The following is a 22139-nucleotide window of genomic DNA, read 5'->3' on the forward strand; positions in this document are numbered from 1 at the left end:
TTCATGCAACATGCAGAACAACTAAGCTAATGAAACGCAGTGGTGACCTTTCATCACTAAGCATAAATCCAGTGAGTGATGGTATTCAGTCCAATAGTTCATTAAATATGCATCAGGTTTTTAATCAGAGACTGGCTTGACCACTAGACAGTGACCAGACATTTTCTCCCAGGATGCATTAGTACTTGGTGAGTTTGTTGCACGACATGTTTAAACCACTCAGAGGGCATTGCTCAAGTCCAGCCCCATCCAAACGTTTGTGTGTGTGTGTGTGTGTGTGTTAAACTGTGTTTGGGTTGTTTGCTTGGTCTCTTGCTCTACTGGCCTACTGCCCTGAGTGTGCGTGTCTCAAAGCCGGCTCGCCCAAAGTGATCATTAAGAAGGCAGCAATTGAGCTATTATCTCAGATTAGTGCGTGTCGCTTAGCAAAGATGCTGAAAGAGAGAGGAAGAGCAAGCCAGACAGACAGAGATAGAGAGAGAGGGAGAGAGAGAGAGAGAGAGGGATTAATGTTGTGGGTATAAAACATCATTCAGCCTCAACCTCTTGCCCTCCCCAATTCCACGTAACATTCTAGTGTTTAAAATGAAGCAGTTTTGCATCATTTAATAATTACACGCCTCCCAGAACTCTTTGTTCATTTCAAGTGTAAAAAGAAGATCTTTCTCTTGGGACGCTCTGTGAAGTGTGGGGGGTTTTTTGTCTCATGAAAAATGCTCTTTCACTTTATCAGTGAAATACTGCCACTGTGAAACAACGGCATAAACTTTCTTCTAAGTCACACTGTGTTTGAAACGGAATGATTTTCTGTGTGAATTCACCAGTGGGTTCTCGCCTTACATTTTAATATTTAAAAAAAAACTAAGACTCTGTGCTTTAAGTGCATTCATGCTATTTTAAAGTTTGTTTAAAAGTACAAGAAAGGTTTCAAATGCAAGTGAGAGAGCATCCAAATGCCTCAATGATGTACCTTTTTTTTTGTTGGTCCTTTCTCACATTAAAAGCTTTTTTGGCACAACAAAATGTGTTCCTTCTGCACAGCATGGTTTCTTAAAACACTACAGTAGATATAAAGTAAGAAATAGTGGATGCAGATGCCACAGACCATCCTCAACTACTGGGAGATGTTGTGAAATTGTACAAATGAGGACAGCCTGGGTTTGCATGTGGTGAAATATTCTTGTTTTTTTAATGAGTTGAGAGCTGAGCTAGTTTTGAAACCCACTTTGGATTAAAACATGGCTCCAGTTCGTGTAACAGTTTCTCAGTAGACGTGAAGTGAAATGAAGCCAGCTTAGCTCAAAATTCATTTTGACGCACGCTGGATGTTTGCGGGGGGCTGCCTGCTCTGTGAACCCAGCCCTCTGAGTCCACAGGCATCCAGGCAGGCAGCGCCTTTCATGCAGCATTACTGTCAGGAAAAACAGAGCCACGAGGGAGAATGTTGGCACACCACTGCAGGAAGTGTGGCCTCTTTGCAACTTGTGATTCACTTTTGTGAAAAATGCCACTTCATGTGACTCGACTGCCGTGCTTGTGAATCTCTTCCGACAGCTCGGGGGATGTCGTGGATTGGCTGAGCGTGGCTTTAACTCTCCCTTGATTTTGATTTATCTGTTTGTGGTTGAGTACACACACTCATCACGGCCCTATAGAGGACATTATGCCCCTCTGAAGTCAGGCCAGGGTAACGAGGAGCATCAGCAGAGAGCATGGTAGTGAATGAGAATGATGAGCAAATGCCTGTGACACAGCAGCCTCAGTCTCTCTTTCTTTTTATTGATGATTCAGTGTAGCTGTAGATGAATTATGAGTGTCACCACCGCTCAAAGAAGTAGCAACAATCCCCTCGACTGGCCCTGATACACAGTGACTCATTTCATCGCCACCATCACTATGTTTGAGCCGAGCACACAATCCAAGATCGTCCCACCTGCCTGAATGACTTCACCGAAGCACCCATCACACCCATCACACCCATCACAGCCCATGAGCCTGCATAGCCATGGCCAATGCATTCCTTCCAAAGGGCCATGTAGGAGTAAGGACAAAAAAAAGATCAGCTTGATGCTATTCTTGTTCAAACTGTGAAGTTCAATAATTCTATATATTGTCATCCTCAATTTACCCCTCAGTGCCACAACTATAGGTTATGTTCAATATCTGTTAACCGTCTTACTGATTTCTGTTATGGCTGATTGATCGTGAAATGTCAAAGGATTATAAAGATCACATGCCCTGTAGGCCTTAAAGCCATGTAATGTAATTTATGATCATATTAGAAATAAGTATCAATCCAATTTTGTCAGTCAGTGTTTCTGCAAGCTGTCTTGATTTTGCGCTTGAATTGGGCATTTTAAAGCTCAGACGTTATAAACACTGAACATGAACATGCTATGAATTCGCAGGTTCTGTTGCAAAACAAAAACAAGTTGACACTTCTCCAAAACCTGCCAGGGTTTTAAATAACGAGACAGTTATTTATGAGTTCAAACATGAAAATATATGATTCAGAGGCTTGAATTGCTTGAGCTGCTTTTTATGAAGCCTCAGCTGAATCATGTGCTGCATGTGGGTGCAATCAAATGTTCAGAAGGTTTTAGTCTTTGTAGGAGTAAAGCTGAATTAGCTTCCCTCTACTGTCAGGGAATGATTGGTGATTAATGTTCCTCACGAATGCAGATTTGATGAGCTGAAGTGTAACAGGGATTTCATTCTATCAAACATTGAATTATCTGAATATGACTGCAAATAAGATACAACCCTGGACTCATTTCTTTTAGGCAGGAGAAGCTCTGAATGAGACAGGTTCAGTCAGATTATCCCAACAAAACCAGCCATCCAATAAGCTGAAGCTGAATGATGCTTAATAGTACTAGTTGAAAGAAAAATGACACTTCATAACAAACAGTGTCAGGCAATATTTAACAGCTGTAAACTGAGATTTCTGCAACCTTTTCTCCTCTCAAAGCACCTTTTTATATCAATTTTATGTTGAAGGACACTTAACTCCTTTAACAATGGGATTTAAAAATGGCGACCAACATTTAAGTTTTAGTTTACCTTAAAATGTGCAGTCTTGTATCAATCAAAGGATCATGTATGATCCACCAGGAATAATAAAAAAAAAAAAACTGTTATCACAATTCGGTTTATGTTTTAAAAATGTGCTAGGTTACCTAATTTCCTAAATCTTCTCCCAAGAATTTTGCATTTGAAATGAAATTACTTTTTCCATCATTTTGAACTTTAATCCCAGTTCAATGTGTAACTTTTAATAGATTTCTGCAGCCCCTTAAAGGGAAAAGCAGATGTCATATCAGGAACTTTAATTTAGAAAGCTTATATTTAAATCATAGACTATATAAGTATTTCATGCTAATGCAAGATTCATTCAGGCTGTGTTGTAGCTCAGTACTTGAAGAAGTTTTCTTGAAATGTGATGCTGATAGAAAGCAGAAAGGAGTGTTTGCTGGCAGATGGTTTCTCTGTGTTGTTCCTGACCTCATGCGTTTAACTGTGATCAAAGCTGCTCATCTCTGCCTCGCCATATATGTTTTAAATGCATAGCCATCGGCCGCTCATATGCACACGCAAGATATATGCACACAGGCAGGCACATTTCCTTCACATTAAGAGTCTGACTGAAGAGCTTGATTTTCACAGAAGCTCAAACGCAAAAAAAAAATTGTGTGCGTACAAAACGCGTAAAGACGATGATGTAATCTCGTGTGACAGGGATCTGTGCAGAAAGAAGAAAAGAGCGATGAAGAGTGAAGAAAAATAGAAGGAGAGAAAGAGGAGGCCCTATGGAGGGGAGCCAGGGAGGGTGTTGTTGTAGAGCAGAGGGTGGGGGTGGGAGCAGGGATGAAGAGTGCTGCAGTGTCATTGATTTTGGTTGTTTTGCAGTCTTATTGTTGAGATGCACAGCAGATAAAGTTAAAAAAAATAAATCACCTGTAGTCTCTCCTTCAGAAAGGTCAAATTTGAGGATGTGTTTCCTGTTTTATGCTTCCCTGAACTGGAAGTTCATGCATCATCATGCATGCACTGAACAGAAACAGAGTATTGACAGAGACATGGGGAGATCTGCTTCTACGGCGATTAAACAAGACAACAAGACAAAGTAAACTCTCACTCCTTCCAGCAAGACAACCAAATTAAAACCCATGGCACCTGTTTGGTTTGAGTCAAGATGAGCAAAGGATCTTTATGGGAAGCTCAGTCACACTGCTGAACATCTGCTCTTCCTCTCAGACACCTGGGATCACCTGGCGTACGTGCAGCTCTCCTGCTCCACTTACACAAGGCTGTTTGAAGTACATTCTCTGTATTGAACTGTCAGGCAAAGTGGAGGGAATCAAGCTCAATATCCACATTTTTAACAAGATGTGCAACACAAAAAACACACTAGCAAGCTTTATATGATGAAGCATGCTGTTCTTCACTGGACGTGTCATCTTAATGATAACTTCTTCTAACGCATGAAGCCGATTCTGTAATAGAGGTTTTGCTTGATTAACCCACCTGGCTCTGCTTTGAACCAGTTTATTTTTGTATTCTTTTTGTCCTGAGAATTTAATGTAGACCAGTGCTGCTTCATGGCTAGGATTTTATAATTAAAAAAAAAAAAAAAACACCAAATGATTCACTTCTCTCCTCTTTTTAGTGAGGTCATCCGAAATGCTACATCTGAAATGCTGTAACAAATGAAGCATGCTTTTAATTGAAGCCATCTGAGCTTTACATGCATGAGTGAAAGCGTAATAAAGAGCATCTTTGCTGTGTCACCTTCAGGATATTCACACTGACGCTCACTTAAAGAAGCAGAGTTTTCGTTCATCTTGATACAATATGCAGCACATGAAGTGTGCAGTGTTGCATTACAAAAAGGAAGAGTAAACTTTGACAGGATCGTGTGTTAAATAATTTACATGTAGCCTATTTTTTTTGTTTTGTTTCGGCTATGAGTCATTTTCTTTGCCTGTTAGTAAAAATACAGACCTCACTTAGCCATCTGACCCTCAGGGCTCTTGGGTAGATTCATTGATAAAGTATTTATCTGAAATATCACACATTCTGTGCCCACCCTGCACGTTAGCTGCCTGGTGCTGCGTTGCTAAAACCCGGCAGCTCTGCTGATGAGAAGAAGCCTTTAGTCATGGTGTGAGTAATCTGAGTCTGTGGTGGGTGGCTGCTGGACTCTTTTGATTGGAAAGCAGGCATATCGGGGGCCCACACTAAAGAATATCTGCACTCTCAGACTGCATCAATAGCTGTCTGTGACTTTGTTCTTCCTGTCTGGGTCCTGTTTGTGTTTGTGGGAGAGAGGAAGAAAAAACAAACAAAACTAAAAAGAGTGAAGCTTGAAAACAAATGGAAATGCAAGATTTACTCAAACGTGCAGAATTGGGTGAATGTGTGTGCGTTTTGTTTTTACATAGCTGTTGGGTTATGTTCAAAGGCAAACTACAGCTGGGACCCAAATGTGACTGTGTCTTAATTATGCTGTCTTGTTGCTGGGGGCAGATTTTCTCGAACAAGAAATTTGACCTCGGGCAGTATTACAGTTATGCTAATTTACGTCTGCAGTGGGAAATGTAAAACCCCGCTCTCCCTGGCTCGTCACACCAATTTGAATCCCTTAGTCTCTAGGCCAGCGAGGGTCTCTGAGAAATACTCGGCCTGCAGCTGGCTTCGTTTGTCGTGTTGTTGGAGTCAGGTCTTTGCAGGAAAAAGAGAGAGAAAAAGAAGGGGGAGTTAGAAATAAAGAGAGAGACAGAGATGTGGCTCATTCTTTTTGCAAGCTAAAAGACTAATCTCCCAATTCCCATTACAGTCCCTCAGCTAGTAGACGGGAACTATAATCCAGTGTGGCACACATTTCCACATACAGGAGAGCCTGTGTTCAGGCTCCTCTAATGCATTTGGCTGACTGAGATTTAGAGTGGCACTGCACTTTTAACATTTTTTCTTAAATCCAGACCTATTGTAAACTCAAGACGCTTAATGGAAGACTCCTCGAAAGTCAAGGCATAGGTTTCAACCTCCATGAAGGCTTTTAAGGAGTATCCTTATTCATGTCTTGTGTTGTAAAAAGGAAAGTAGTGACACACTTGAGAACCGTCTTTAAAATCAACAAGCATAGCAGGACACAGACACTAGTGTGTTGATATAGGCCACACTCAACTAACACATCTAATGAGATGATGAAATTAGAATCACGTTTCACCATTATGAGGGCAAAAAGCCCCTTTGCACAGCCAGTTTAAGAGAGGACTGTGGTTATTTAGTCTGACCACTCTGTTTAAAGGGTACAGGGATGAAATTGGCCGAATGACCTTATAGACCCCATTACTATAACCGTGTTCCTTTGTATTACATTTTGGTTCTAGTTATTTCAAAAACTAATCAGCATGCACAAGACGAAAAAAAATGCTATGTCTTTGTGGGAAGGGAATCCCAGATGATTAAAGCAGGGAAACTATCATAGTTTGGTTACATTAAGGTACCGTAACTTCTTGGGTAAGGTAGAAACATAGTTACCCATGGACGTTCTTAAGTTATATTTAAGATGAATAAGATCATTTTTAAGATAAACTTTATCGATCTCGTAGCACATCCTAGTGCCAGATTGCTTTAGTTTGCTGTACAAAAATCACATGAATCAAAAGCAAACTAAAGTAAATTGCTTTGAATTTGTGTCCTTGTCCTGGATGTAAACTCCAGTCTCATGGACTTCATCACTCATCAAAGCCCTTTGGTTAGATGTTCTGCACATGAAACATGTAACGAGCTCACTCAATTGACTGAACATAATTCAGAGTATTGTTACGATGCATACAACAACATGTAAGCCTGTTTTCACTGAACATATAAGTACCCTGACTTTTGTATTCGGCACTTTTGTACAAGCACAACCTCAAACAACTGCTTCAATCTCTATCTAACGATCTGACCCTTAACTATTTGCTTTTCGTTTTAACCCTTAACATTCCTTCCTACTTGTTTTTACCCTAACCTGGCAATGTATCTAAGGGGAAATGTACATTTCCAAGGTTGATGAATAACACAAGCATAGTTAGAACATGTTTTCCTCTTCATAATAGTGAAACAAAAGCCCTAATTTGTTTTATGAGTTTATATTGTTGTTTTATTTTAAAACTGGTATGATTCAAATATAATTACTTGCCCTCTGGGTAGCATATCCTGCACCATGACGGATTCTGATTAACCTGAACTTAATCACGTGACCTAGATGCTATGTCCAGAGAACACCTTCATAATGCCCCCTACAGGATGTGAAAGAGTTTGTCTTTCCTGGTTCACGTTGCCTTGACAAGACACAAAGTACTTTGGTTAAATTAGGTGCTGTTTTCCCATCACAAACTAATCTTTAAATGATAGGCCAACCAGCTCTTTCTTTCCTGCAGTCTGAATTGATTGTGTCCGTCTGCTCTCAATGGTGAGTGATGGTGTTTGGTCCTGGAGTAATAATTACTTTTGACAGATGGATAATGATTAAGAAGAGTGTCTCCTGTGTGCAGCTACATTCAATCTGAGAGGAGATTGTCCATATGAAGGGAGACATCACTCTGGGATTCCGGACATTCATTTCATTTCAGTTGATTTAATCGCTCTCATAACTGAGTCGTGCTTGTTCTACGCCTGCTGTGAAAGAGGGTTAGAGGCTTTTTAAGAGAAGTTCTAGATGTTAGTTAGAGTTAAAGGAAGATTGAAGAATAGCCTTGCAAAGTGCAGTTTAAGGTTATGCTGGATGTGATTTGTTGACCCAAAATTTTAGTCTATCTTGTTAGCTGCATGCTGCAATTCAGTACATTTGTGCACCTAATGAATCATGAATAAGCCTGCACTGTTTCACTGTAAACTCAAAGTTCGTATTTTCTCTGACAGGATTTTCTCAGAGTCTTCTCTGCTTCTACTCGGCAAGCTAGCATGACAGAATTTAGCTGTCGTATCTTTGCGTTGTCAGCTTTTTTCTGCATTTGTTTTTAACAGTGTGACATTCATGCACAGCGGTAGCCTTGAAGATGCGGTCTTCCGAGAATAGCGATTTTAGAACTACTTCAGAAAAAGTTAAACACCCGTCCTCTCTTTTCCCAAACATCTTTGAATAACTGCCTTGAGCAAGCTGTAGAGCCTACATCTGCTGCATGAAGCTGATGTTGAAGAGAAACACAGAACTTTCTCAGAATAGCAGTCAGTTTAAGGAAGTGTGAAGAAGTTTAAATGTGAGGCAAAGCATCGTGAAGCAGATTATGTTTGTGCATTGAAGCTTCCCTGAATCATTAAAGAGGCTGATCGATACTTCTCTGGGGAAAAGGTTTGAATGAACCGCTGTGGCTTGTGATGAGAAATGCAGCACATCAGGACTCAATAACATAGCAGGATGTGAGAATATGTAAGTAACATTGACCAGGATTGTGGTTTAAACTGCAGGCTGCAGACTGTGGAGTGTTTCAGACTGAGTCGGAGCATCTGGCTGTTGTGTTGATTTGGAGTCATTCTCACTGAAGCGTGGAGGAGAGACTCTGAGGGGAAGAGCAGCAGTGGAGATGTCTGCAGTTTGTCTCAGGGACCTGTACTCAAATTGTATCTCTCCTTTTTTTTATTCCAGGGAGACTTTATTACCAAAACGGGGGGGGGGGGGGGGGGGGGACAGACTGCAGCAACAAGCTTGCTACAAAGGAGACCTTTATTATGTAAACGTTGTATTATTATCTTTACCATATTTGACAGTGTTTTGGGGAGCTGAGTGTTATGGCAAATGAAGATTTGTGTGTGTGTGTGTGTGTGTGTGTGTGTGTGTGTGTGTGTGTGTGTGTGTGTGTGTGTGTGTGTGTGGGTGGGGGGATAGGGATGTGGGGATTATTATTTCTGTGCCCAACCTGAAAAATGCTGAACCCCGGGCCTCAAGTCTCCATTACCCCCACTAATATACTTTATATATGGAGATATTGATATTGATATTTATAAAAAAAACAACTTTAATATTATCTCTTTTAGTTTGGTAATAACTTTCCAGTGACATGACAGTTGATGTTAGTTGATGTTCGTTGGCCTTTGCTGCTTTTATGATTAAATTGAATTTGGGGTTCATATTGCTAAGAGTGCTACTTAATGTGTGGGTCAACATTGACTACGTAACTGAGACAGTCTCTCGTCTAGTCTAGCAGTTTCAAATCAATTCAGTGAATTCCGACAACTTGTGCTAATTAGCTGATTGTGGACTATGTTAAATTGTTAAATCCAGATGTGTGGTGAAGACATCACCTGTGATGCCAAACATGGAGTATAATGATGGCTATGGGGAAAATGAAGATGAGGAGTTGCATTTTTACTGTAGGCTAATGTCGTGAGCTTTAAGAAAGTTACCTGCGTCGTTCTTTGTGCCTTTGGCCCAATGTCAGCTACAGCCGGCAGGCAGCTGCTAACTAGCTAGTTAGCATTCTAGCTGTTTCTACACTTTTGCTTTTTCTTATTATTACCCAGCCTCAGCCAATTCTTGTTTTGTTTTGATTCAAGTATTTTGTAAATACAACAATGATTTTTGATGATGACTTTTATTTTAATTGTCACTGTTCATGGTTGTTGTTGCACACCTTCTGTATACATTGTACTCTGGGTTTTCCTGTTATGTCTAAGCATGATCTTTTTTTTTGTTCGTAAAAAAGTAATTAGCTCTTTTTATGAACAAGTTCCTAGTTCCCTACTTATTTTACTAACTTGACGATATACAGCTATATGCAATTTGGTTTCAACAGTGCTTTGCTCCTTGTGCAAAGGCTTGTATTTTACGAGGGAATCAAAGAATCATGCTTTTATTAAAATAAATCTTTTGATATGTATCTTTTCAAGAGCTGCATCCATCCGTCTAGGATATTTATATTATATTATTAGTTTCTTTTCTGTTTTTTTGGTGTGTGCTAATTTTCAAATGTTGTAGGATTTTTGGGGGGCATGCAATAGCTCCAACTGTGGATGAGGGACATATTGTCTGACCCTTGGCTTGGATTTAGAAACAGCAGTCAGGGCTGGTACCTGAAAACGCCCGCTGTTAAATCCTTTCCTGTTTCTGTCTCTGCCCAGTGTAATTAGATCCAAAATGCTTTTTCTGCACAATGCAAAAGCTGTTTTATGATGAAATCACAAAGTCATTGCCCTTCTTCGGGCAGAACATCTAAGTCATTGCTGCATCTTTTATGTGTTGTGTCCCTGCAGTTCGTACATGCTGCAGGCTGGTAACCTTGTCTTCTCCCTCCATCATCACCCCTTCCTCCTGTGTGTGTTTCCTGTCATGTGTTTCTTCAGGCCTTTCTCTTCTAGCGATGTCTTCCACGTCTCAGTGATATGTGCCTGCTTGGCTGTGTTCTCACACCCCTGGGGTTTGATTGTGCTCCCCGCTGAATCATTAGCAGGCTGCTGAAATTCATACAGGGATCTCCCCAGAGAGCAGAACCTGCACCGCCAAATACAATGCTGTAACCGCTCTTACAACAATAGTTCTGACTCAATAATGAGCCCTAATATTCCTGGCTGAATCTAGGTTACTCCCTACAGTAGTAGGATTAAATGACATTACAGCTGGGTTACATCACTGCATTACCATAAGGAGGTACAGTTCACCCTAAAATACGCTGTATGTTTTAAAGATAAGCATCCTCCTTCCTTCATATTCTTACCTGTAGATCTTGGTTTTTCATTGATATGGTTTCATTCATATGATTGATAGTTCTTTGTTTAAATCCTGGTTCTTTGATGAGGAAGCTGACGCCATCTTGATATGGGTACCACTTTACACCATGCTAGTCTCCAATGCAGAGATTAAAATAAGTGACTTCAGTTTAATGCATGTCACATCTCTATTTGCTAACTGTACTATAAGAAATGGTGATCAGGAGGCTATAGTGGAATCAAACTTGTGGATAGTATTATTTTAATGTAGGTCGGTTCATTATCTTTCCTCATTCGACTCATTTATCAGCCTATAATGAGTCACAGAAACCGGCAAGATGTACTTTAATACAGCCAAGCCTGTCACTGTGTTCAACAGGGTTTCATAGCTCCCTCGTCTGTGTTTGGTGCATTGAACAAATGTCTGCTCTATTTGATTTATTTACATGATTTATAATTTTCCAGGCAGTTGAAATGTTATAATATTTTAGAATTCAGTCAGATTTACAAAAACATTAAGTTGTTAGCTGAGGCGTTGGAAATGTGCAGGTAGTCCCCGGCAGCTTCATCTGTAAATCCATGGTGGTTTTTCTTTCTCATATCATTACTTAAAATGATTTACAGTCAATACATGCAGTATTGCTGCAATGACGGATTGGTTTTGCATGCTTCAAAAATAAGCTATTCCATGTTTATCCAGTTGAGTTTTGTAATGAGAACATATTTGTTGGGTGAGTGAACAGGAAACATTCAACCTAATATTTGTGAGATGTATAAGAACCATAACTATAATTGATTCTAAAAAATAAACGCATAGTCTTTCAGTTGATACCTGCTGCATATGAAGGCAGTTTCACTCAACAGGGAGGGTGGATGACTGCTAACAGTGTAAGCTATTTAATAGAGCCGTAAACACCGTAAGTGCTGCTTAGCAAATCATCTTCCACAAAATGTAGAATTATGAAATTGTAAGACACATGTGAGACTGTCAGAATAAACTTCCTGAATCTACCATGTTCAACCCCAATTCCAAAAAAGCTGGGACTTTGTAAATAACACTGCCAGCAACACAAAAAGCTGAGGCAGGATCATGTTTACTGCTCTCTTGCATCACTTTTTCTTTTAACCACAACCTCATGGTTAAGGGAACTAATGACACAACTTTCTATATTTTTGGAGGAGGAATTTTTTTACCAATCTTGCTAAATGTAGGATTTCAGCTGTTCAACAGTTCACGGTCTCCTTTGTCTTCTTCTACGCTTGATGATAATCCATACATTTTCAGTGGGTGTCAAGTCGGGACTGCAGGCTGACAATTTAATCACCCAGACTCTTTTTCTATGCTGTTGGAATAGGATGCCAGGATATAGTTTGGAACTGCCTTGATGAAATAAGCAAGGCCTCCCCTGAAAAACACATTGTTTTTTCTGGCAGTACATGTTGCTCCAAAACTCATATTCAATTCAATTCAATTTATTTTGTATAGCGTCAACTCATAACAAGTGTTATCTCAAGACACTTTACAAAAATCAGGTAAAATACCTTACTCTTTGTCTGTTAACATTCTGCATTAATCTGCATTAATGGTAACCTTCACAAAGGTGAAGGTTACCCATGCTATGTTCACTTATGCACCCACATACCATCATGCAAAGTGTGCACTGACAACAAGCCAAAAGGCCCCTCTCCAAAAATCACTTTTCATCATTTTTCCTTAGTTGCAATAGTCCCAACCTTTTAAAAACATGTTGTCGTCATTACATTTGAAAGAGGCAAATGAAATATATCAGTTTCAACCTTTGACCCATTGGGTTGTATTTTGATGGCGTGAAGCGTGTTGTCTAAAGCATGTGGTACTAAATGATTTATTCTGATTCTGATGTGGAGCAACAGCTGACCACACCTCATTTTCAAACGAACACACTCTTGGGCGCTAACTGGAATGCAAGTTAATTTGCTATTTAAACAACGTGAGCGCTTTGAGTGAAAATTAAAACATGGTCAGGAGAAAAATAGGAAAGACACTTGTACTGCCAAGAAGCTTTGCGCCAGGCGTACGATAGGGCCCAGAGTCTTTGTGCTATTTTCAGTGTTCTGTAAATCATCACGTTCAACAGGATCTCAACATTAGTAATTTGAGGTGTAAAAGTTTTTATCTGAAACACAGCTGTGTAAGCTATAGAGCAGTTTATGGAAAACTTTTTGTCTAGAATCCTGAAATTATCCTGCAGGTCAGGTTTTCTTGTCGCTCTTTATCCAGCTAAATTAAAACAGAACAGTTGGCCTGTTTGACTTTATGCACAGTCCCCTGTAGCTTTAACCTGCTGTGTAGCTTGTATAAGATAACATTGTGTTGCAGAAAAGATGCCAACCTGTAGGAGGACAATGTAGACATATGGCTGTATATAAACTGTATTTTGATATTTTTGTATTAGTAATCGCAGGGGAAAGAGGAGAGTAGCAGAAGGTCAGACACATGGAGCGGGGATCATGCAGTGAAGGGCGGTGATATGTTTGTGTTCAGATATGAGGTCAGTGGCTCGCTATTTCTGTAAACACTGATTTGTGCGTTGTCTCAGCAATATTTATAGGTATGATTTCACTATGTGGGGCTATGTCACAGATAGAGGAAGTTGACCGTCACAGCATAAATTTAAAAAGCTTCACCCTGTTGCTTCTGCAAGAGAACAGCCACCTGCATGACTGTCTGATGTTGTTCTTTCACACCTGGGCAGATCTCCTGAGATATTTACAAGCTGAACTTATGCATCTTCACTATAAGTCACTCTCAGGCCGCCTCAAAGAAACTAAGGAGCTCTGCTGGCTGACTCTGCCCTGGCTCCTCCCTGGTCAGGAGGTGTTTGTGCCAATGTGACCTGACAGGGAGGTGGGGGGGGGGTTGAGGGGGGTGCACAACATATCTTACAGCATTCAGATTGCTTTAATTAGCCCAGTATGTGTCTTTATAATCAGTACACAAGGTCAAAAGAAATGCTGGCTCGCAACAATAAGCTGCCTCCCTTTCCTCTGGCATCCGCAGACTTTGACTAAAGGGAAATTGTATTGTATGTAAACAATTATATGTACAATTCTTTCAGCTGTTCTTGGTTTAGAATGATTTGCATCTCGCTGCAGCAGTCGTTCTGGCATGAGTCCATTTGATGATGTTGGTACTAAAGAGGGGCAGAGACTTTTTCAGCTTGTCTGGTCTCTGACTTCCCTTGTATGCAGAACTGGACGAATGGATGGATTAATGTATAAAAAAGATGGATGGTTGGATGAACAGATGGATGTTGGATAGAGATGGATAGATAGATGTACATCCAGGGGTCACTCCCCCTCATAGTGAGATCTGCACAGCTGAAGTACCTACACATGCTCAGTCTTCTTGTTCCTCTTCTTTCGGGAATGTTTGAATTTGCCGTCTTTATGATGTCTCTTTAAAAATCTGGTCAGTATGACTTTGGAGCAATGCTTGTACAATAATAATTGATGTCCTGCTTGTAACCCATAAATGAACAGGTTCTACAATTTGTTCATCAAAATTTAGTTTTGTGACACGTTGATGTCTTAACTGTATTTTAGTCGGTTGAAAAATAGTTGAGAAGGCGTCTTCGTCCAATCCAATCCAACTTTATTTGTTATGCACTTTTAAACAACCACAGTTAACCAAAGTGCCGTACAGAAGAATAAATAAAATACGTAACAGCTCACATGAGTGGACCGACTTTAATTAACACCCATTACGCTCGCTTTCAACATTGTAATCGCAGTTATTGCTCACTGGGAAACAAAAGAAACAAATACACATACTCTTCAAATGGAGTGAAAATCTGCCATACCTGTAACTTTGTATTAACATTGATTTGCTCAATATGTCCCAAACAGCAAATAAGTGCAGCCACAGAGAGGGATGTGTAATCTGTAGATGCCACTACTCTGTGGCTGCTAAATCAATACTCCATCAAGCGGTGCTGAGTTAGAGGAGCTGCTACATTTAGCCTGGTGTTTTCCTGCAGGTTCCTGTGGTACTCTGCTCTCCACACAGACCTGACTGAAATGTACAGACCTTCCTTCATCAAACTTGTTGATGCTACGCTATGCTACAATAATGTCCCATTCATTTGGGAAGGTTTCTGTGATTTACATTTTAGTTTAAGCCAACAGGATACATTATGTTTCCTGCTTCAACAACACTCCCCGACTTCTCTCTGAGCTAATGAGGCCATTTGTCTTGTGAAGCCCAGGAGAATGTGCTTATCACTGCATTACATATTAAGCCTCTCATGGCCTCTAAAGGAAGGAGGTGCTGTCATTAATATCCCTCATGCCAAAGAAAAAAAAAGGAGTTTCTTCACAGGGTTAGGTTGTGTGTGTGTGTTTGAATGTCACATGACTGAAGGCTATCTGCTGCTCTGTTCTTGAACATCACTGATTGATTGAGTGAGCTTGGTTTTAGGGTGCATTAAGTCCAGAGGCCTTTTTATCACTCCTATACAAACTAAGATTTCACAAGTAGTAGTTTCTTGAGCTTGATAGTTTATGTTTGGTACTGTTGTTCTGAATATCAGCACGGCTGTGATTTGATCACACAAGGCCATAGAATTAAATCAAATGTGTCTATTTACCAACACGCTTGTGACTTTGTATTATAACAGGAGTCAGACAGGTTCTTTGGTGGCCTGTGTAATTCTGAGCTACCATGTGGATCTTGACACAGCCCACTGTAAAGTTTGTTATTCAGGAGAACACGTAGCAGAATGATACACAAAAGCTGTTTTTTTCTTTCTAGATGATTTCAAGAAGACTGCCTCTAAGATTGACAGGGGGGGGGGGTCTCTCCTGAGGTGATATGTGACTGATCGACAAACAAAACCTGTGCGCAAACATCTCCACAGAACTGATGGCATTATTTAAAACATTAAAAGCATGTTTTTTTATAGCATCTCCTGAAGACACAAGGCTTATATCAGTTTTCACACTTCAACACCTACAGCTGCTGAGGAAAATCACAAGTCTGTCACATCGTTGCTGAGCAGAGCTGACATCCTCATATCTGATAATCATGTAAACATCAACCCAGATTATCTGCAAACCCACACTGTATATACCACACATGTCCACACTGTGTTTAAGACAGATGAAAAAAAAGGATTATAAATGTCGACAACATCGGCCCCACAGGAGACGGCTCCAGGTGGGGTTGTCGGAGCGTGGAGTATCTTCTCACTGTACCTCCTCCAGGAGAAATAAACATGGCTGGATGAGCTCCCCGTTGCATGGCCCTTATTCTGTCTGTGTCACATCCCATTTGTAATTCTGCATGATAGATCAGTGACTCGCACAACACTGGAATGCTTTTGTCTCTGTTTTTTCTTCCGTTTTCTTCACCCAGATGTTGTTCCTGAAGGTGTTTCTCTTTGTGAAAATCCCCTATTCACTGTGTTTGTGAGAAGAGAGAGAGAGAGTGGGTTTATACTCATACAGTGCTTGTCAGAGGGATTAACGTTCAGTAAGTGCTATCCCTGCCATCTACAGTAATATTGCCTGTTTTTATCCACTATCACACTTTCCATTAGGCTTCCATAAAGCAGTATTACTGTGCATGTCACTCCCCATCGCTGCTGCTATTACTCATGTCTGTAATTCCACCTCTTTCTCTCCAAAGCCTTCTTCTCATTCTCATGTCACTTTCCCCTTCACCCCCCACCATCTCAACGTTTTCAAACCTCTCCTAATTAAAAACACACAGTCATTCCTAGCAGATGGCACGAGCTGGCTTAGGTAATTATTGCCAAGTGAACCATGGCCCCCGTAGACCTTTACTGAAAGGAGAGGTGAGCTCAGTTTGGGGTAAGAAAGCTCTGACTTTGTGGAGATGACCGGCACTATGTGTGTACGTGTGACATGCAGAGGCCATGACACAGATCTACGGGAGATTTTTCACATCTTTGTTGTGCGATCAAACGAAGTCTTGAAGACAGTCATACTGCTAAGCCTCAGGGTCTTAGCTCTCTCTCTCTTTCTTCATCTCATGGGAGTCAAATTAATTCATTAATTGAATACGAATTTTAATGCGTCCTATCTTCCAGGATTTGGAGGGTGTTATGAATCTAATTAATCTATCGCCTCTAAAGCTGCTATTCTACCTTCACCGCCACACCTACCTAAACAAGTGATAAAAAGATTTGAAAACGTGCATGTTTGCCTAATGCGGTTGTCATCTTTATGATAAGCCTTTATTTTGAAATCCCCCTCCTGGGCCTGTTTGACAGTTTCCACCCAGCATCCGAGATAACGAAAGGATACTAACTCCTCTCTAAAGAAAGAACAGCTGTGTGTTGAGTACAGTATCTGCTGTTGTTGTGCTTCCTCCTTCAGTCAGCTTGCTTCCCAACTGGCCATCATTCCGTTTGCACGAGTCCTCCCGTTCCCTCCACACAGCGGGCGATCGGATCATAAATATTTAACATGTTGTATACTGTATTTATGATTTGAAGTCAGTATGGCCAGGATGTTCTTCCGAGCAGATTGGATCACTCTTACCATACCTCACACCACAGAGAAATCTGGTAAGATAATAAATAACCATCAAATACTCGGGACTTCGCTTACTTTCATTGTAAGGGAAGAATTGAGCTAATGCAGAAATATTATACTTAAACTTGTAAAAAGTACAAAAGGAGAATATGTTGTAAAAAATACTGAAGCAGGTTATAAAGTAACACCATCTATAGTTCACATATGAAATGAAATATATAGAAACCTTGAGCCTATCAGCCAGCAGCTTCACCAACGAAAACTGCAATATTATTTAGACTTTTGGAAGACGCTTAGATTTACCGTGTCTGCCTTTAAATGACTGACATTACCCCCTCCAAAGATGTGACTAAAGAAAGGAAATTGTTACGTGGGGGTGTTCTTCTGTAATTGTTCAACAATTAAATCGTGAGACAGTATTATGATGGTAGACAGATTTAAAATCCTGCATTCACAAAAGTTACCAAGATGAATGAATTCATGAAAAAAACATACTAACAGAAATGATAACACAGCCTTAAGAGAATAAAAGAGAAACATAAACAGAACATTATCCAGGTCATATGTGTTCTGCAGGAGACACCATAGTTTTTTTTTTTCCCCATGATGTGAGACACCACTAATGAGTTCTTACACTTGAGGGAGGTGTTGGTTAAAAGCATGTCACTGTCCCTGTTTGCTACATAATCATCCGTCTTCACCTTTAAACAAAGGCCCACGTTCTTGCACTCTAATGAGGACACAAGTGGCACTTAAGCTGCACTAAGGAACACCCAAAAACAATCCAAAATGTGTTTATTTTTGTGGTGAAAAACTAAAAGGCTTGGGGGCAGACATAAAGGAACAAAGAGAGTGGAGGGAGTGTTTTACTCCGTCGTCTTAACGGGATCAGCTCATGACTGTGTGCAGAAAAGGCGAGTAGGAATGTTAATAAAAGCACTTGAAGTGAAATGAGACTGGCCGCTGATTGTGGTGACAGCTTGAAAACACATTCATGTCCAATCACAGCGACACTGCTACACATTTCATAATTCTCTTATGATAGCATCAGCAGGCCAGTATGAGCCGTTATCGCTTTGACTTTGGCTCTTTGACACAGGAGATAATTGAGAATGTGGCAATTAAACAAGATTTAGAATAAGAGACAGGCACTCTCTAATCGTAGTGCTTCACTGTGGCAGTCCGACCTGAACTGTTGCTGCTGGACTACAGTAAGAGGAGGTAAAATCACATGATAGATAATGCTTAAGTGACCCAAACTGTAAACGTGATGATTAGATATCACAGGGATTTTATGTATGTTGAAGGAAAGCCAAGGAAGATTGGATTAAAGAGTGAGACACAAATACAGTTTGATCTGCTGACTGTCTTTACTGTACAGCTCACAAGGTAAGGAAAAATGTGCCCGACTAACCAATCTTGGAACCTCATTGGCTATTTTCAGACAATAACATGTAGCCTTTTAAAGCTACAACTGACTTTTTAGGGCTTCAGGGGCATGATGAGAGACAAAAATGGAGTTTGAATGAGAGAAGACAGCATCAAACAGATCGTTAGCTGCACTTTCATGACAAGTCAAAGCCACTTAGAAATGAAAAGACTTAGATTGTTCTAGGGAGAAAGAAATGTGTGCTTCATATGAGAACCAGATATTATGATTTAATAAAACGTGTGTTTGGTGTCAATAATTCATCAATCATTATTTGATCGCTCCTGGTGTATAATTTCGCTTAGGTAAGGAGAGCTGATTCACACAGAAGTGGTCATAAGTGACAGCTGCACCATCAAAATCCTGTGAACACCCCGTCCTGCTAAAAACACAGAGCTGGATGCAACATGTTAACATTTAGGGGCAAGAAGTTTAGACTAGTAGAAACTGAATGCTGTGCTATAGCTCACTCTTCTTGCTCAGCCCTGGTTTATATAATGTGTTGCCCAACCACATTGAGTGTAACGTGTTTAACACAGTTTTATGACCAAACCTTAAGAGGTAGGGTGACAATCAGACTGACAGAGAGAAAAGCGAAACATCCTAAATATACAGTAATATTGGTACACCTTTTCTGGAAGTCTCTTCTAGTTGACTTTAGAGGTGTTGCATTTGCGATTTACAGGTGACTAAAAAAATGTGTGAAAAGAAAGTTCAAACCCTGCGTCCCCTTCCCCTTCGAGGAGCAGATCAATCACTACATGAAGAGGAAGTGAATTGTGCCGTTTTAGATTTTCTTGTGAGCCTCTTGTCAGTTCTGGCATTAAAAGATGTAGTGGAAGAAGGTTTACTAAAGCTTTTTATTATTTTTTTTTTTACCGATAACAAACATTTCTGATGAATTGTACTTGCAGTTTAAAAATAACGTCATGCTTATAAAACATAAGCTCCTTTCACATATTGTCCAGGCAGTCTGTACGTGTGAAGGTAAATGTCTGAATTCGTCACCCAAACTTTATGTGGACTATTTCCGGCTTGTCTCTTAGACTTCACACGGACGTTTCCTAAGTGAGCTGATGTGTGAACACAGCAGGTCGTAGTCTGGAACATTTATTTAGAGTGGGTCTTACTGCTTGTATCAGCCTTGATAATAATGTTTTCCACCGTTGTGTTTTGCCTGTCCCTATATGTGTTGTGGAGATTTCTACTTGGAAACAGTCACTGTTTGTGGAAGACTCCTCTTATTGGTCCTGCTCGCTCTTCCCATTCCCCCTTCCCTCACTCTTTTTATTTAAGTTTTGAGAGTGTCTCTGGCACAGCCAATTTAAAGTTAATTTCTCCAAGTAAAATACACGTAATAATCTAAATCATAACTCCCCTGCTGTGTTCAAACTAGTGCTGAGTTTGAACCTACACTTTAACTCTTCTGCCCTTTGATGTAAAGGTCAGGAGCGATCAGGAGTTGTAGAGAGTGGGTGCAGTTAGATTAGTGTGAACAACTGTGGAATAATCACTGCCTGCTCTCTTTCCTCACAGCCCCTCAGCTAAGCTTAAGCTCCCCGCACATCTCTAAATGCTCGATCTAATTTGAAGCATCAGAGCCAAGATGGAGTCGGCTCAGGAACAGTTGTGGCAGGGTAACAATAGGAGCTGAGGGGCCTTTTAGACGCTGATTTATTAGACTGGACTGCAGGACTGGAGTAACAGGAGGAGGAAATTGAATGGCTCTGACCTCTGTGTGCTCCTGGCTCTCAGGTCCAGCTTACAGAGAGTGTGTGTTTTGTGTGTCTGAAGTGTATGTGCACACAGCACGATGTGTGTAGAAACCATGATAAGCTGTCGGCTGTTTTGGGAAAGTTTTAATCGCTAAGTTTGTCTTCTTTCTGCTTAAACAGGCATTTTTCCTGACATGTTTGTGATTTCCGATTCCCGGCACGTTTGACATGTTTATCAGCCCGTGGCCCCCCGGCTCATAGCTCTCTGTGGTAAACAGGTTTGGGAGGTAACAGGTTTAACCTCCCCGAACCGGCAGTGTTCTGCAATCAGCATCCTTTTCTCTGCTCTGTGATGGAAAACCTGGAGGAGAGATTAGACTTTCAGAGAACAGCGGAAGGAGGAGAGGCAGAGGAGTCAGGCGAAGGGGGGGAGGGGAGGGAAACACAATGAAAAGGAGTCATGAAACTAACAGCGAAGATATTAAAGCTGCAAAGCCGAGAGCTGATGAGGTTGATCTCTGCTGATGACTAGTTGATCATTGGGATTCAAATAATGTGAGCAGTTTCAACGTAGAAATTAAATCCTGCTGCGTACATGCTGTGCTTTTTTACTCGGTCATATTGGCCTCACACTTTCCCTTCTTAATCAAATTCTCTCTGTGCCTTTTCTCTCTCTCTCTCTCTCTCCCTTCTTCGAGCAGCCAGGAAGACCTGCGCCCCTGCAGAGTTTGCCTGTTTGAACGGCCAATGTGTGCCGGGACGTTGGCGATGCGATGGGGAACCAGAATGTCCTGATGGCTCTGATGAGGCCGAAGAGACCTGCAGTAAGTAGGATCCCTAAGTGTTTTTTTTTTTAAAGTATGACCATGGCTTGAGTGGAATTTTATACTGCTTGAATATTTTTTGTCAAAGCAAGATAAAGAACATTCTTTTTAGTTATGTATGGTCTTTTCATGTGATCTTTGTGGCCTGAGTTTGCAGCAGGTCTTTTAATGTTGTAATTTAAGCTGTGATGCTTGGAGTTTTCATATCCACAGTGAGTGCCTGTGACAAAAGCCAAATGAAGCAATCTTTTGTCTGATTTTTTTCTTAATGACATTTTATTTCTGTGTCAAGACTCCAATAGCGTATGTAACCATTGAATGAAACTTAAATAAATTGCCACTGAATGCTCATTTTGCTCTGCCAGCACCCATCATCCATCGTCAAGAAGAATCTACTCACTATTGATCACATAACACTGTTGTAATTATTTAATTAAGGTGTTGTGCAAACATCAAGCTATTAATAAAAGACAGGGCGATTACTTACAGCCCTTTTTGAGCAAAGCTTTGACCCACGTTTGATACAGAGACTCTGGTTTGAGGGAAGTTAGGAACACAGCCTCATTATTGGTCAGTAGACCTGAGATAAGGGATCAGGAAGTGACGTAGTGGACAGCTTATAGTTTCAACAGGCACATTTTGAGCAATTATCAAAATAGACATAACATTTAGTAATGGTGATTATGGCTTGACTTTATGGAGTCAAAGTAAAGACACTTTAACTCGGATCTGGATTTTGAAGCTTCTAAAAGAGAGATGATTGAAGCGGTCTGCTTCAAAGTCTGTGGGCGCAATGTTCTTAAGATATTAAATACAATGTCAACCATACCTTCTAATGTTTTAACAACATTGAAATTGTAAGGGGATTAATATTTTCCATATCAAAGACATGATTGTAATGGTCTTGACGATGGGAATGGGGTAATAAAGTTATAG

The 22139-nt window shown here is 40.5% G+C and overlaps 1 protein-coding gene across 2 annotated transcripts in view; it reads left to right on the plus strand.

The window, feature by feature from the left end:
* The window catches only part of LOC109996541 (low-density lipoprotein receptor-related protein 8), an 87293-nt gene that overhangs the window by 9569 nt on the left and 55585 nt on the right, over positions 1-22139 (plus strand). For both annotated transcript variants that reach the window (XM_020650721.3, XM_020650729.3), the window contains exon 3: positions 21081-21203. In XM_020650721.3, coding sequence (XP_020506377.1) covers positions 21081-21203 — 123 coding nt within the window. The remainder of the gene's footprint in view (positions 1-21080; positions 21204-22139) is intronic.

The sequence above is a fragment of the Labrus bergylta genome, chromosome 4 (assembly GCF_963930695.1).
Source record: "Labrus bergylta chromosome 4, fLabBer1.1, whole genome shotgun sequence".
NCBI lineage: Eukaryota > Metazoa > Chordata > Actinopteri > Labriformes > Labridae > Labrus > Labrus bergylta.